We start from the raw sequence: 16,558 nt of genomic DNA, 5'->3' as shown, positions 1-16,558 counted from the left end.
CTGGACAAAAGTGAAAATTTTGTTGTCAAAATATATGGTTCATAGCAGCTTTTATTTTCTTTTGTACAAATTTTTAAGCTGATAAATAATCAATTCTATCAGTTGAGTATCACTTTGGCTAATTTAAGAATGCCAGAAATTGAAAAGATACAGTACTTATTGCTTAAAAAGCATGCCATTGGCCACTTCTTGCGCCTTATCCTTTCCCACAAGCGCCTCCACAATAGCCAGAGAAAATTCCAGAGCGGTTCCTGGTCCTCGACTAGTGATGATGTTGCCTGAAATACAATCTCAGTGTAAGAAGCAAGTCTGTTTTATTTCAATTCAATAAATTTACCATCAACGACAACTCTGTCTTGCAAATAAGTGTATTCGCCTCCTTTTTCCAATTTTTCCTGAGATGTGGGGTATGAGGTGATTTTCTTGCCTTTTCCAACACCATGCTGTTTCAATGCGTTAGGAGCAGCGCAGATGGCAGCGACAATTCTTCCTTCTGCTTCCTGCTTTTGGATTAACTCACCAACAGCGGCTGACTAACATGACATATTAATTTTTAAATAATTTAATTAGCATTAAAATTTCACCTCAAGCAAATTTTGAGCGCCTTTCAATCCACCAGGAAGAATTACAACATCAAATGGGCCTTTACCAGCAGCACTTTCAAGGGCCTCATCAGGAACTACTAGAACGTCACGGCTGCATTTTACAGGCTCACTGCCAGCAAGACCAGCAAGCGTCACTTTAACCTGGGAAAAAAAATTCGTTATCATACATATTATATTATGCTCTTTTGATTTAAATTAAGTGTCTTTTAATTTAGTAATTTTATTTTAATATTTTGCTCATGCCTCATTTTATTGGAAACTACATAACTAATTGAACCAAATATCATGCAAATATTTTATCTTTGAGTTTGTAATATTAATGTGTATCTAGTGTGTATGATACATACATAATGTGTATGATTGTATACCGCTATACATATTAAAAATTTACTCACGCCTGCCCGGCGAAGGGTGTCAACCGGTGTAATAACTTCCATCTCTTCAGCACCCTCGGCGAGTAACACGATCGCTGACTTAGACATAGTTTGGCAGAGTTTTAGAGTCTGGATCGAAGGCAAAATACTTTTAACAGCGAGCCCAGATCTCAATAGATAAGCGATCATAAGCACAAGCAGGTCGATTGACGGACAAAAGGGGGCGTAGGTATAATATAACAAACAAACGAGCAGCATACGGCGGCGACATCTTTCTTTGAACATGCTGACGTCACTGGAGAACACCTTTGCAGGTGGAAAATAGGGTTCATCCCCGGAAATGACTGCCAAAAGTGATTAGCTTCATAATAAAAACTATATTTTCAAAATTATCAGAGATTAGGTCAGAGATTAGATTTATTTCAGGCGTAAAAGTCAAATTTGGCTAAAAATTCTTAGAGGCGGGAAATTTTAAAAAATACCTAAGTTGGTCAAATTTCGCTGAATTTGCAAGCCCGGTATTTAAAAAATAGCTCTAAAAGCTTTAAAAAATAACAAAATAATTCAATCCTCTCATTTAAACCAACTGCGAGACATAAAAACGTCACACAGCGCGGCAAATCGGAAATCAGATCGTTGCACCTGACCAAGAACGAACGGTGTCTGATTTGGTTGCGCGCCATGTTGTTTTAGATTAGTGGCAGGGGCAGAAGTTGGAGAAGCATCTGTCGATAATTTTACACCTAAATCTCAGTGAAATTATCCGGGAACCAGGCGTTTGCACCTCTTCAGACGCGCCTGAACAAAAATGGTACGTAATCCAGTCGAATAATGGCCCAGTTTATGTCATAGAAGGCAAATTTGAGCGTCGAAATGAAATGGTGCCTTTGTCCCCCTTTGCACACACGGTGGCTCCTGCAGCCTGGTCGCCTGCCTCAGCTGCACTCTCGGCCGACGCGAAACGCGCAAATCCGCAATGACCGTGCGGATTCGGGCCCGCGGCGCCACGACACAGGGCCGATAGGGTCGTTTCGGCCGCGTGCCGTCATTATCAAGTGCATGCCTCGCGCCTCGACGTGCCTGATAATGGAGTGCAAAATGAGCACCGCGAGTGCATCATCATCTGCACTCGCAGCCCCCGAGCGCTCCGTGCGCCGCAGGAGGCCTCCACAGAGTCCGGAGGCCCCGATTCGCTGTCTGCTGGGGCGTCAGGGGTCAAACGCGAAATTTTCGCCGGGGTCAAAAGTGCCATTTGCAGCAGCTGTGGTGCATGCGAGTGGATTATGTGCATACGAGTGGTATTTAGGCCAAAACAAGCCTGGGGCTAAGCAAGCCGTATTATTCACCTACGGCACCATTTCCTGGATGCAACTCGATATAAAAGCCATCCCAGCAGTAAAAACGGATGCGGCATTGCACTTTTATTACTGTTATATACACGTCTTGTTGGTTCGTGTGTGCAACCAGATTCCTGCCGCCGATGCCTTTGTATCAGCTGGCGCGAGAATGTGCGAGTTGGCCCCAGAAGAATTGTCCCAAGAATTTCGTGAATTTTCCTCCAATCGCTCTGCGCATCGAATCTTCTCAGATTCCAAATTCAAACAATGACTCGCATTTTTAAGCAAAAATTCCATTTTCATCAATTTCGTTGACTTCGCAGGCCGCTGTTATTTTGGGCTATTTTAGGAATCAAGAAAAATTAAAAATTTCAATGAAACAACTTATATGCATTTTATGAACCGTTAATTGAGAGATTGCATTTAACTGCGATTACGCATATCAAGATAATTAGTAAATTTAAATTTTTACGCTAAGCTTGGTCTGCACTCTAATTTCTTCCACTCGCATTTTTCTAACGATCGATAATTTTAAAATTATTGAATTTAAAAATGATGCCTTTTGAGTTTTATTAATCAAAGTCATTTATTGGGAGAAAATTGAAGCGATGCAAAATATTTTAAATATACAGACTATATTTAAATTACTTAATTGTTCTGTAGGTCGGCTTTGCTTTTAGCAATCCAACTTGAAATCATTGTAAATCAAAATCTGTTATCTCCCTCCGTTCCGTCCGTCAGCAAGCAGGTGAAAATGACGTGACAGGTCTTCCTCTCTCCTCGACCAGAGCGAGAAGATCTGGTGCTAAATTTAGACAAAATGCCTCTTGGTCCCAATGTTTATGATTGCTGTCGTATAGGGGCGAAAAGCGGTAGTTAAAAGTTTGCGCTATGTGATTAATCGCATTATCAGACGAGCCGGTTGTGCAACCGCTGAAATAAACTTTTTCGCCTCGAGTTTAATTAATTAAAATCCGCGTGCCGCGTAATTAGCTTCAATTAATCACGCGTGAGAAATGCTGTTCCATTAAAAGCTCTGTTATTATGGGCAGCAGCTATTGGGGTGTGAACTCGAAACGATTGTTTTACATCGTTGACCACGCAAAATGATTCTCTCTCTGGTGAAAAATTGCCACCGCTGCCTGTGAAGCAAATTTTAGCACTGCCTTGTGATTTAACGTGCAATTAACTGCGTTTAAAATGATTAAATTTTGTGCCAGTAACCTAATTTAAAGGGGCATAAAATGTATTATTATAGTGTCACTTAATAAATTTGGTGACTATTTTTTTTCTCAAAATCTTGTTTATCTTCATAAAATTGTATTTCAATTTAAATTTAACGCGTAGCTTATTTTGTTGCTCATACCAAAAACAAAATTCACTCTCTCATTTAAATCAAATTTAAAACTAAAACTATCAAAATTTTGACGTGATTCAAGAGGTAACGTTTCATTATTTAACTAATTTTGAGCATCATTGAAACTGACGCTTGAACAGCGTAAAAATAGTGGCAATTTAAAATTGTTATTCCTCATTTAAAAGCAAGAAATGTTGCTTCTTTAGATATTTTACAGTCCTGATAATAATAAATTTTGAAAGTTATTGGTGCAATGCATTTACTGATCTTTCCAGATACGAAACGAGAAATCATCGATTTCGTATTTGAACTGTTTTCTTTCGGAACTCGAAACTTTCATCAGGAGAAAGCACCAACATTGATACACGTTTGCCGCACAAAGCAATTATTTCAGTGCAGTCATTTGGCCTTTTGCATTGCTAGCTTCGGTGTTGCAGTTTGACTGACCGAGAGGCGCGCGTTCTAAATTTAGTCGGCCGAGGCACAGCATGCAGATTCGCCTGCTCCGCTCCGGCACGGCGGCGGCATCAATTCTACATTATTACGCTGCTCGCACCGTGCGGCTTGCGCGCGGTGCAAAAACCACCGCGGCTTTCGTGTGCAGCCGAATGGACGGTAAAAAAAATTGAAATCTCCCTTAATGCCCGGCGTGATTGCGTAATAATGAGCGGCCGACGTGCGGGATTTGGAAGAAAAAACATTTGAGGTTTGAGAAGCGCGCATCCAGCAGACGAAAAGTAGAAGGAATAATGAAACTTGTTGCGTGAATTCGAGCCTTTGTATTTGCCTTTGTGCGCAGTCATTCTCGCCTAACTTGCCGTTGGTGAGCAGCCGGGGACAAAAAGTCTGAATCAGGGTTTGTGGACTTTAGTCGAGCGTTCAAAACTCCACGTGCTGACCTGCTGACCGCTCAAATGCGCCTATTCTGCACGATGTTCCTAAACTTATGCTTTTAAATTTTATGGGATAAGCTTGGCAACTTTGTCACCGCCGTCTTTCACCATCCCGAGGGTAAGGGAACACGTCAGCTCAGATTAATTAGTGTGCTAAGATTTTTCCCAAATTCGTGCGAAAAAAATCATGGTTTTAAAAATAGTTTTTTACTTGTTTGCGAAGCACTTTGCATTAAAATTTGTTTTTACAATAAATTTATATTCTATATTCAATTATTAACTAATTTACTTTTAATATTCTATGCGCAAAGATTGGTATTTATTTAGATTCAAAATTAATTTTTTTACTGCAGCACAGTATTGGGTAACTTAATTTTTTCCTCTGGCATCCTAATAACTTTCTAGAGGTTTTTGTAAAATATATGACAGAAAATATTAGTTCTGTTAGTTTTAAACTGTTACGTAAGAAAGTATAAAACATGTGCTAAATGGATTTGAAAGGCTACATGATTTCCTCCTTCTATGAATGCCGCTTCGTCTCTTCTAGGAACTGAAAAGTTGTCAATTCACTACCAAACGCACGGTCCGTCCAAAAGCCCCCTATAATCCATCACCCGCCCAATTATTATTTCCCCCGTCGGTGTTTGAATAAATAATGATGTGCCCAGGCGGCAGCGAGCCTGAAGGCGCGTAGAAAAAAGCAGGAGAAAACAAATATTTGGCGGAATAAGTAATAATATATTACGGTTTGTTTGCTGTGTTGCACAGACTTCGACGCCAAACAGTACAGTCGAGGCTTCGACTACCTCCTCTTCACCTTCCTCGTGCATGGCCTCAAACAACAACGCCCCCAAGTATGGCACCAGGATCCCGAACCGCGTTTTCGTGGGCGGCCTGTCCGGCGAGACGACAGAGGCGGAGATGAAGGAGCTCTTCTCGAGCTACGGTGAAGTCACCTCCATCAAGATCATTCAGGACAGGGCCGGCGTGTCCAAGGGTTACGGGTTCGTCACCTTCGAGAACGAGGAGCAGGCGCGCAACCTGCTCAGGCATACAGAGGTCTACCTCAAGTCGAGGAAGCTGAACATCGCCCCAGCCATAAAGAAAGTAAGTGTCGGTTTTTTTCCAGTGATTTTCCAATCTCTTGGGTGCATCTTCTGTTCATATTTTGCAAAAGCGTAATTTTGCGCACATCGATTTGGAACGGATTTACTTCAGGCTCATAGGAATTATGATGCGATTTCACCTGCATGATGACTATTCTATTCTCGTAACATGATGAACAATATTCAATACTAGCACTGAATCTTCTAATTTTTAAGAGTAGTTTAAAATATTTTTCACGTAATTGATCACAGCAAAACCTTTATTCACGCACTATATTCATTTATTTGATGTTGCTCACGAAGTATGCCTTTAATCGCCGTCAAAATCATTGGTTTGCTGTTCCTGAGTCAGGATTGACTTTGAGCTGGATCCTATTCGTAGGAAAAATAAGACATGCCTTATCTCTGAAAAGAAAATTAACTGAATCTCATTAAATCTTTGAGAGTGTATGTAACATCAACGCGACCGATAGTAAAGTTAAGTTTTAGTTTGTTAATTCGTGCTGTGTGTGAAATAAAGAACCCTTCAAACCACTGCTTCATGTTTAGAGCTTGAAAAGCAATCAAGTCAGAACATCATTGAATAAATCAAAAATACAAATTTATGGAGTGAATATGGAGTAGCCCTAACTTTGCTTTTAAAGTTGCTGCTCTTCAAGAAATGAAATAAATTTGGTTGAAATCGAACCCCTCATTTTGCATTATTTCTGAAACGAATCACTTTCCGCAGTTTGATGTCAACATGACGTTCCAAACACCCTTCCCCCGCACTTTTGACACAGCCTCGCCGAGCATCCCGAACGGCTCCGTCTACTTCACCCCTACCGGCTACCCCTTCACCTTCCAAAGCAACGGCGTAAGCTACTACAACCCGGCCGCGATGGCCCTTGCACAGCAGCAGCAGCAGCAGCTCGATGCGTACAACGCCGCGGCGGCGGCCACCTTCGTCCAGCAGCAGCAACAGCAGCAGCAGCAGCAACAACAACAGCAGCAGCAGCAGCAGTCGCAGCAGGCGGCCGCGCCCAACGCTAGTGCGGCGGCCACGGCCGCGGCGCAAGCGGCGCAGGCCTCATTCTACAACTACATGTACCCCGCCGCCGCCCAGGCGGTCTACGCGCCACAGCAGTACTACCAAAACGTGCCGGTAAGTGACACTAGCGGGTTCGTGGGTTTTAACACTGACTTATTAATGTCCCCGTCCGAAACCTTTTTTGTGTATCAGCCCTCTAACGTGTGCTAGTTGTGTGTTTTTCAATTATCACTACACTGGGTACTTTCTGCGAGTCGGCTAGTTTCATGGTGATTTGTATCAAATTTACGCGAGGGAGGGAGTAGGAATCAAATCAGTGCTGTTGAATTTCTTTGCTGTACACCTTTGCTATTTCAACTCTCAACGCCAGCAGAAGCAGATGCTCGGAGAGTGCCTCTTCCCAATGATCCAGCGCCTGTATCCCACTCAGGCGGGTAAAATCACAGGCATGTTGCTTGAGCTAGACGATTTGGAGCTGCTGCAAATGCTGGAGCACCAAGATTTGCTCAGGGCCTCGGTTGACGAAGCCGTGTCTGTGTTGCAAGCCTACCAAGCCTCGTATTACAGCGAGGAAAACCAAACCTTTAAAGTAGTCTAATTATTGTAACCAGTGAAAAACCATTGTTAATTATGTTTCAAACTAACATGTTGATATAATCGCTACCAGTTAAATGTCGGAACCATTTATTTTCTTCGAATTATCATATAAGACTTGTGATATCGTTCAATGAAAACTGGATTAAAAGTTAAATTTTGGGCCTGAACTGATTTGACTCGTAAGTTAATAATAAAAGGTAAAGAATTCCCTCAATTGGCAGAGAGCCATGGAAACTGAAACTACCGGCAGAAAGTCACACATACCAACATAATTAATGTAGCATTAGAGTAGAAATGGGTCTCCCTATGCTAATAAGAATATCATCTCTTCTTCGGATTTTTAACTGATTGTGATTTTTGTCTGTTTTGTCTGTTTTCCATCCACTTCATGTGGTAGTTGTCACAGCAGCCACAGTCGAGTAATGGTTTCGCCACGGCCGCCAATGCTGGTGCCTCCGCTGCCGACACTCAAGTCGCATACCTTCCACAACCCGTGCAGTACGTCCTGATCGACAGGATGTACTGACATAATTCCCTCAACTCGGCCAGCTCTCTGCATGCCACGCAGTGCTGCTTACCCCCAACTATTGCACCACAACCAAAAACAAAACATTCGTTTTAACAACCACCACCAGTTGTAATCCAAATTCTCGGTCTATCTAAATCTTCTATCTCTCTCTTTCTCGCTCTTTAAATGTAATTTATCAACCTCACTCTCGCCGTCTAAACACCTTTTGCAAGCACAACCGAATCAACTCCTTGATTTCCATTTCCATTATACTACGTACATGCAAGTTCTAGGGTTGTGACCTAATTTTGTACTCCCCCCACTGTGAGAACGTAAACTGTTAATTTATAGCGCCTGTGTCTTGCCACTTTCAAACACAAAACTGAATCATTCTAGCGGATAATTTTCCTCTTGAATTCAAGCACACACACGGGCATTGACTGCCGTTAGTTAGTCCTGGGTTAGCTCTATCTCTCTCTCCGAACTCTGGTTTTGGTGTCTGCTTCCTTCTTTTTTCTACTTGAAGCTAACGTAATTTTTTACTAAGAGTGGTCTGGGGGTTGGACTTGTTCACAAATTTTTTTTATTAATTCAATCATTAACCGACGTCCCCCGAGCCTGAGCATGCATCGGGCCCTTTGCTTGTTCGCTCGCATTGCTGACCCGCCACTGCTGGTTCTATTCTAGCCCCAAGCACCACAGGCCGTCCTGTGCACAGAAAACTCCTCCACTTCCGCTCTGCTCTTGCACCCTCCTCTGGTAACACTAGACTCTGTGGCTCCTGCCACCACCGAAACACCCACCTCCCATCATCACCTCTCCTCTCCGCTCCAGCAGACCCAGTCGCCCCAGCAGACGCAGTCGATGGCTCCAATCTACGCCTACCCGGCGGCAACGGCCTACAACATGCCCTTCGCTCTCGTGTCGCTCGCGGCCAACGGAGTCGATCCTCTCGCCTACCACGATTACGGCCTAGCGCAAGACTTCTCTGCAGACAATCATATGTGTGTCGCCAAAGAGAATCAGGTTAGTACCTGTCGTAATCTCAATTGTTATCTCGGATTTGCATGCCAACAGAAATAGATTTGTTGGAATTTGACCTGCTGCCCAACAATTCATTGCTCATTATTTAGATAAAGGTTATTTTAACTCTTTTTTTGCTGATATAAATGGTAATGATTGATTCCCTTATCTCTTTTCCTCAATCACTATGCGGAGGAATTTAACTGTTTGTGTACCAGACGTACCAGAATGATTGCTTTTTTGTGCAGCTTCTACTCAGCCAGGGTTTACAACAGCTCGCATTTTTCCGAGCAAATTAGATTTAATTTCTGCTTTTCTCGAGAAAACACTGCCGCTGGATCTAACCCAAAAGTCGAGCGGAATTGTCATAAACTTTCTCAAGACGGTGGCACTTGCTACCACAGCCAGTGAGCACTACTTAAAACATTTTACGCAAATGACCTATCAGCATCTCGTTTGACTTATTATTTAAATTCTACATTTTTATTTTGCGTTAAAGAAGAGCTACCCCTTTTAGCATTATTATGTATTAGAGATTGTCATAAATCCGCATTTTTTTTTTTATCAAAAACTCACTATGTTGAAGTTCATAATTTTTGCAATTTTTTCAGGCAATATTTTCCCCTATTTTTTTAGCTAATTTTTAGTTCGAGTATTGAAGTAGGCACAAATATTTTTCAAAATCAAGAATTTTCGTCAATTTATTTGATGTATGGGAAGAATGGAAACGTAAAGCAATTCTGTTCCGTCCATCCAAAATTTGACCCTAAGTGCTAGTGAAAGAACATAATGTGTTATCTTGTACCGGAATGTTAAAAATTAAAATTTGAACTTGGATCATAAAAGCTAGTGGAAATATCTGGTTTAAATTTAATGTGTTAGGGTTAATAAATAACTCAAAGGAACCAGAAAAAAACGATCTACAAGGGAACCCTGGGTACTTTCCAGTCTAACATGCAATTTTCTTGCATTAAATGCTGTGAGAGTAGGTGTCAGTTAAAACGGCGGCAGAGAGCGGAGAAGTTCTGTCGAAGCTGACGCAGCAGCTCTGAGGCGCTACGTCGCCAAAATCGGTTGTAGCAAGGAATTCACTAGGTGGCACATCTTGGTGGCTTTCAGGGTGCGATGCATGCATTCCACCAAGCCGTTGGTCTGAGGGTGGCAGTTGTGCGAGCTAAGGGGTTACCGAATCGTTGGACAAACTTACGGAATAAGTTACTTTTGAACTGTCGGCCTTGGTCCAGTGATGATTTTCACAGGACAGCCAAATCGAGAGATGAAATGAAATAGGACGGAACAGCAAATAATGTGGTTGCGTCTTCTAAATGGAACCACATCAACTAGTAAAGCGGTCAATGATTGTCAGGATTTACAGTATATTATTACATCAACTAAATATAAAAGTAATTTTTCGCTTTATTAGAATAATTTATTTAAGTCGGTATAGAAAGAGTTAATTGGAATAGAATGTTCTGGACGTTCAATGAGTGTACGAGCGCGGCGTTTCTAGAATTTATTAGCAAGACGTTTGTTTTTATGAAAAACTTCAAAATCAATATACAATTTTTCTCGATCGTGATGATGATGATTTTTGCTCTACTCCCCTTGCCAAGGCAAATTGATTGATGGGCCATTTTTGACTTACCAAAATTCTCAGATTTTTCATGGAGGTGACTTCAGATCGGCTCTAACGTTGCATCAAATTCGAAATCGATGTTTGACAGCGTGGGGCGGATTACGGCACCGTTTTTTAGCTTGACCTTGAAATACTGTACAATGCAAGCCTTATGCCCAGCGTTGCCATTTTCTTTCAAGGTTGCGTTGCCGTAATCCGCCCCCGTAACTCTGAAATGATGCTAGATTGAAAATTACTATTGGTCATTTTCTTCTAATTTCATGAAAGTCTACACGTTTGAAGGCAAAGTATTGTGTGCAAGTTAGAACATAACTTACCCAGGGTTCCCTTGTTTGCAAGCATTTTGGAATTTAAAAATGAAATTGAGGCAAAAAACATGGAAGATTAAAAACATCACGTCCATGTTATTTTTTTGAAAGTTGGGAAAATTTGCGAGCTTTTCCCATCAGTTTAAGTAACACATTTTTTGAAAATTTTCTTTTTTGTTCAATTTAACGACTGACATGCATAAAGAAGTCATTAAAATAGAACCCCCCCCCATGCAAGCTTGCATTTTTTGGCTTCGCAAGATTGCATTTGAATGATTGTGCAAACGATGGAATTAACTTGAGGCAATTTTGTCGTTTCAGCTCTCCTGCGATGGAGACATGCCTCAATACTTGCCGATGATCGACACCATGGCCTCGCAGGCGCCCATCATGCTGCCCCTCGGCGCCGAGCTACAATCAGGTGCCACCTATTCGCCGCTGTGCACGGTGATGCCGCCGTGGAGCCCTGCAACGCCGCCACCCAACTACCCGTCGAGGGCGACGACCCCGTCGTCGACCTGCGGTAGTGTCAAGAAGCATCACACCTACGAGCGCAGCAACGGTAACGGCTACCGCGGCAACAGCAAGGTGGCTCGCAGGGGCGGAGGTGGCGGTGGCTACCGGGGCAGGGGCCGAGTGGGTCCGGCGGGTGACTCTGCGGCCAGGAACACCATAAACAACAACAGCCGCGATGTGCCGTCGCGGATGAACGGCGTGCCGCGCCACCAACACAAGTCTGAGCTGTACACGCCGGGCGCCGAGCCGGCCCCGATAGAGGCCGAGTCCAAGGCCAAAGACGCTGCCGAGGACAAGCCTGCTCAGGTGGCTGCGATGATGCAGTCGCTCGAGATATCCCACTAGCCCGGGACACACACACACACGCAGAGATAAAGATTAGATGGAGTAACTAAGAGAATATGGCTGGCTGCTCAGTCTGATGACAAGTTTAAGTACTTAAGTTGATCTCGTTGATTGTTAACTCGACCCCAAGACCCCACTACACACTACTATTACTACTGTTGGCAGTCTTGTTTCCATTACAGCTATTTGAGAATGTACTTAACTGTTCAGTGGATGCGAAGGAAATTGTCGCATAACGTGCGCGCGCGGTTTATCATCGGTTATTACTATATATACATGCTATGAATTCATCAATGATTTGTACTTATTTGTTGTCTCATTGTAATGATTTTAAAGCAACAAGTTGTGTGTTAGCCAAATGTGTTAGAAGAACTGACCCCCCTGCCATACTGTGTATGTTAAATCAATGCATTCACCGATTTCATGACTCCATTCGATGAATTTGCTGAATCATGGTTGTGCGAACGTTTGATTATGTCGTAAATTATTCTTATTTTACCTTTGTTGGGCCAGTTGTGATAGAAAAAGACAAAACTCAAACGATGATGCGGCAGTCGGCCGACCGGCAGAGAGGGCACTAAACAAGAGCAGTTCTGACAGGCAGTTTTGTCGCTTGCCACCCACCTCTGAGCTTTTTTTATGTAATGATGTGTTCAGACCGAAATAGGGACCATTTGTTGGTAACAACATCTCTTCAATCGTGTGCTCCAGCCCTCCGCGCGACCGATTGATGCACACTATACTCTCCTCAGACACAATCCTGATTTCACCTGAGAACTGGCCCACACTCTTGTTGTAACTCGCAAATCCATTATTATTATTATTACTACTACTATGATAATTGCTCTTGTGAATTGGTTAGATTATGTAAATGTTACCTCTTTTTTAAAAAAAGAAAATTATAAAATGGGATATTAGTTGATACGTCTTGTGTCGCATGTAAACAAAGTGGGATATTTTGATTTAGTCTAAATGGATGTGGTTCTAAACCAAACGGAGGGATGAAATTCCAAATTGCCTTGTGATTAGTCTTTTTTGTTATTGCATATGTTTGGTCTTATTTATGTGAAACGCTGTGGCATTGAAATGAGAATGGGTAAAATTCTAAAAACGATGTTTATATTCACACCCTAGGATGCGACTATTGACTCAGGTTTATTGTTTAAAACAACATACATTTATCTACACATAATCTAGTTGTTGCTCTTTATTTAATGTTGTAATTATTGTAATTTATTGAAAGGCGCCTCATACTCATTGGTCACTCATCTCGTAATCGCTCGTTGAAACCAACTGAACCTGTCTGTCCAATATAGTATATTTGTTGTGTGTGTGCGCGCCCGTGCCGTGCATGCACGCGATTTCAGTTGAGAAATGTCAATCCCTAGTCTCCAGCTTTTTTATACTGCTGCCTCTTTTTTTTACAATCTTCGGGTTCAGAAAAACAAAACACAAAAAGGTCGCCCCCCACTCCCTCAGTGCAGTTATTCAGTCTGAAAAGGCTACGAACAAATTCAAAAGAAAACTTCCTCTTGATTAAAAGTTGAACTCACACAATTTACGTATTTGTCATCAGCTGAATGCGTTTCCATCGAGACTTGTTTGATTCTTGTTTAATTAATGAAGGTTGTGATTTTATCGTATATAATGTAATTTTCATATATGAATAAGAGCTGATGGTAAAAATGTTGAGGAAAATGGAAAAATATTTTAACGTGTGCCTTACTGAAGAAAACTAAAAAATAATACACTTCACTTATTGCTCATGGCAGAACCTTTTGAGTAAAGACAGTTTTAAAAGTAAAAAAATTACACATCGCAACGTGAAGAGAGAGTAAGAAAAGCAATTGATGTGGCATTGTCTCAACAAGAGCCGCACACTTTCATTTCTCCTGTATCATTTAGTTGATAAGTTCATCATCATTTGTGTAACGCCATCTAAAGTAATACATTATAGGGCACGACCGAAATCTGCGCCCCCGTAGCAAAAGTAAAGATCGCTGTGTAAACGATTATGAGCATGTGTGTACCAATCCAACGAGGCGAGCATTGTGATCAAATGTGGTATAAAAAAAGCTAAATTGTGAGCACTCACCTCGAACCCTACAGGAAAATTTGATGTAGACCTTTGTCAGTGCAGATTGGCGATTTGCCTGGCGAACGTGTGTGTGAAAAGGCGGATGTAAAAATGATAAAACACGATGTAAGTTAAGCATGTCTACGAGTAAGGAAAATATATTATATCACTTAGCCGCTAAGGATATATATTATACAAAGGTTATGTAGTTGTAGATGACCTGTTAAGATGATAAGTGAAAGAAGTATATTATAGTATAAAAAGCATAATTATTATTTAAGAGATATACACAGACAGACACTCTAAACGTAGCTACTGCAGGATTTAAAGTAATATGAAAGCGAAAATCACATAAAATCACACTCAATGCTATCAAACGGGATATGACATATTGAATTCGTTGGAATTCAGCTTAAAAATAGCGAATATTTAACAACAAGCAATGTCAAAAGACTGCAACCGTAAACGGACACGAAATGATGACTAAACTCGAAAAAAATATTTACATACTGCTGAATGGAAAGAACGAATCAATTAAAAGCAAAAACTGTATTCAAGGGTATGATTCTCTCAAAATGCAAAGACTTGAAGCGCTGTTTACGTTTTTCGTCTCTCTGTTTTTTTGCTATCGATTTCCTTTGGCGTCGAAAAACATACCGTTTTGTCCCTGTAAAAAGGCACAAAGTCCACGAATGTGCTGGAAGATTGAAACTCTGGTATAGTCTATGCGTTTTCGGTTAATCCTTCTCGGTGCGCGTGCGTTAGAAAAACAAACACAAAAAATGGCAATACACAAACACTCGTCGGTATTATATTAATTGTACCCTTGGCTTGGTCTTTTTGTCAATTTTTCTCCAGCACTACTGCAATAATATTAATCACATTCATATCAGACGATTTTAACTTCTTGCAGTGAAATATGATGATAAAATAATAACAAATCGGTTCAACACGAGAAGCTATGATGAAGCTGTATTTTCAGTGAGCTCAATATAGAGACGTACATTTTACAAACATGAAAGTGGTTGTGTCCGTACTGCTGTACTTTGTCCCCCTAAAGAAACTGCTGCTGAACTAACTACTGTAAAGAGACACGAACCAAGGAAAAACTGCTGTTCTATTACCAGTTCTGTAATAAGCATTGGCCTAATATATATTTAACTGAGTAAATTAATTGCGTAATAAGAAAGCGAGAATTAGCTCGAGCGCGGCGCTGTTCCCTCGGCCGTCGGCGTCGCGGCCGCGGAAAAGCAAGCAAGTTCACAAAGATTCATTTTAAGCCTATATATACACTCACACACACATAAACTATATTTAAAATAACACACAACACAAACACACACACACACTTCACTTAACTATATACACGTATAAAACAAAAACTATTACTATTCTAGGATTAAAACATAAATTTAAAAGAGTTGTAGGCGGTCGAAGCGGCAGCCCGAGGACACCGTGGTCAAATTGGTTATTATATTTTCTCGCGAAATTGTTGATTATTAATGTTGTGAGAGCGTCGGAAACGTTATTGCAACGGTGTCCGAGGGCGCCTCTTTTCGACTCGAAATTGGCTGCAGACTTTAAGAGGAATAAACATGCTGGGAACCGAACGGCTTTGCCGATGGACACAGCTTAAAATTAACGAATTAATTGTGAACGAGTCATCTGCGAGTTGAACAACCCATTCCAGCAGAGTGTAATAATGATCATTGTGATTGACGCGTGTCGCATTGGGGCAAAGAAGTCGCGTTCCCAGCTCGGATATTAACTAAAAGGAAAAGCTAGAACAATTAATTGATGATGCATAGAGTAGATTTTAGGCCACTGTCGTCACGCGCGCGAGTGCGGAAACTTAGAAAACCGGTAGCGGAGCAGTTTAGCTAAAGCAAAGTAAAACTATCCACTCTAGATATCGAGATACAGAGATGTTGTAAGCGTAAAAATACAATTTTGTGTTCATAATGAAAAAGAGGAAACGGGGGAGTAAGGCGTGCTGGGCGCGAATATACACGGCCCCGGCACCCGTCGCTGACGAGATTCTGTGAACAAAAAACAATTATTGCGAAACAAAATCGCCTACGCAGCTAGGTAGACATGAAATGTGTATTAAAACAGTTCAGTGCCTCTGATATCATTTACTGATGTGCCAATTTTAATTGCAAAGTTGAAAAGAGAACGACAAGAGAGATGTCTACTGACGATTTAAAAAAAGCAAATATATTTCAGACACAAAGAATAAGGCCCGTGGATATATACAAAGCGCTGATTTTGATGTTTGCAACGCGGAATACATGAATTATTGATTGCTGATTAATTAAGACGAAGCAAATGTGCGTAACTGAATATCGTGAGGTTGAGAAGCTAATTGAACGAACTCGCGGAGACGCAAACGCATTCAAGGAAATAGAAACAAAAACTTTTCGCCACGTACTGTTGTTTGTTGTTGGACAGGCGCGTACAACTGAGAAACGTTGCACGATTATTTTAAATCGATCCGATTGAAAATAATTACTATTATGATGTACACACATATTGATGACTTAAGAACCGACGTACAATATGTTAAATAAAATGATTATGGATACAATACAAGCAAATAAACATTTTCACTTAAATACAACAATTTTAGTTTTATTTACCAGCTAAAAACCATTTCCACCTTCACAAAAAGAGCAATGATCATTTGTTTAGCAATTAAAAAAAATCAATTTAAAATTATTCAAACTCAATTTTCTATTGCTAAAGATTTTTTTAAAACAATGAGTTCATCAGGTAGCACATAATACCCTCTTTCTTAAATTCTTTCCTTCCCCCAAAGATGCTCATTCGTCCTATTTAGACTGTTT

At 41.1% G+C, this 16,558-nt stretch overlaps 2 protein-coding genes across 4 annotated transcripts; one reads left to right on the top strand and one right to left on the bottom strand.

The window, feature by feature from the left end:
• Positions 1 to 33: 33 nt before the first annotated feature.
• Positions 34 to 1,207, bottom strand: LOC135936539 (Parkinson disease protein 7 homolog). Its single transcript, XM_065479386.1, has 4 exons — positions 1,001 to 1,207; positions 585 to 746; positions 338 to 533; positions 34 to 278 (listed from the first exon to the last, which is right to left on the bottom strand). Exons 1-4 carry the CDS (start codon positions 1,166 to 1,168, stop codon positions 157 to 159), a joined length of 648 nt encoding a protein of 215 aa, XP_065335458.1. The 5' UTR covers positions 1,169 to 1,207; the 3' UTR covers positions 34 to 156.
• A 430-nt stretch (positions 1,208 to 1,637) lies between these two features.
• Positions 1,638 to 16,335, top strand: LOC135936537 (protein boule-like). Of its 3 annotated transcripts, none has more exons than XM_065479385.1 (5): positions 1,638 to 1,790; positions 5,335 to 5,673; positions 6,403 to 6,816; positions 8,645 to 8,833; positions 11,096 to 16,335. In XM_065479385.1, the coding sequence occupies exons 1-5, from the start codon at positions 1,788 to 1,790 to the stop codon at positions 11,633 to 11,635; spliced, it is 1,485 nt and encodes a 494-aa protein (XP_065335457.1). In that variant the 5' UTR covers positions 1,638 to 1,787; the 3' UTR covers positions 11,636 to 16,335. The 3 variants fall into 3 exon arrangements, with proteins under 3 accessions (XP_065335457.1, XP_065335456.1, XP_065335455.1); XM_065479384.1 differs by having other exon boundaries at positions 8,642 to 8,833; XM_065479383.1 differs by having other exon boundaries at positions 8,495 to 8,833.
• The last annotated feature ends 223 nt before the right edge of the window (positions 16,336 to 16,558 follow it).

Source organism: Cloeon dipterum, chromosome 2, assembly GCF_949628265.1.
Source record: "Cloeon dipterum chromosome 2, ieCloDipt1.1, whole genome shotgun sequence".
Lineage (NCBI taxonomy): Eukaryota > Metazoa > Arthropoda > Insecta > Ephemeroptera > Baetidae > Cloeon > Cloeon dipterum.
The sequence above is the reverse complement of the archived record's forward strand: the minus strand, read 5'-3'. Positions and strand labels throughout refer to the sequence as shown.

Coding starts and splice junctions, on each gene's coding strand:
- LOC135936539 (XM_065479386.1), bottom strand. CDS start 1,168: ATGATCGCTTATCTATTGAGATCTGGGCTCGCTGTTAAAAGTATTTTG. Junction 747..1,000: donor ACACCCTTCGCCGGGCAGGC/GTGAGTAAATTT, acceptor TTTTTTTCCCAG/GTTAAAGTGACGCTTGCTGG. Junction 279..337: donor AGACAGAGTTGTCGTTGATG/GTAAATTTATTG, acceptor ATTGTATTTCAG/GCAACATCATCACTAGTCGA.
- LOC135936537 (XM_065479383.1), top strand. Junction 6,817..8,494: donor AGTACTACCAAAACGTGCCG/GTAAGTGACACT, acceptor GTTCTATTCTAG/CCCCAAGCACCACAGGCCGT. Junction 8,834..11,095: donor GTGTCGCCAAAGAGAATCAG/GTTAGTACCTGT, acceptor TTGTCGTTTCAG/CTCTCCTGCGATGGAGACAT.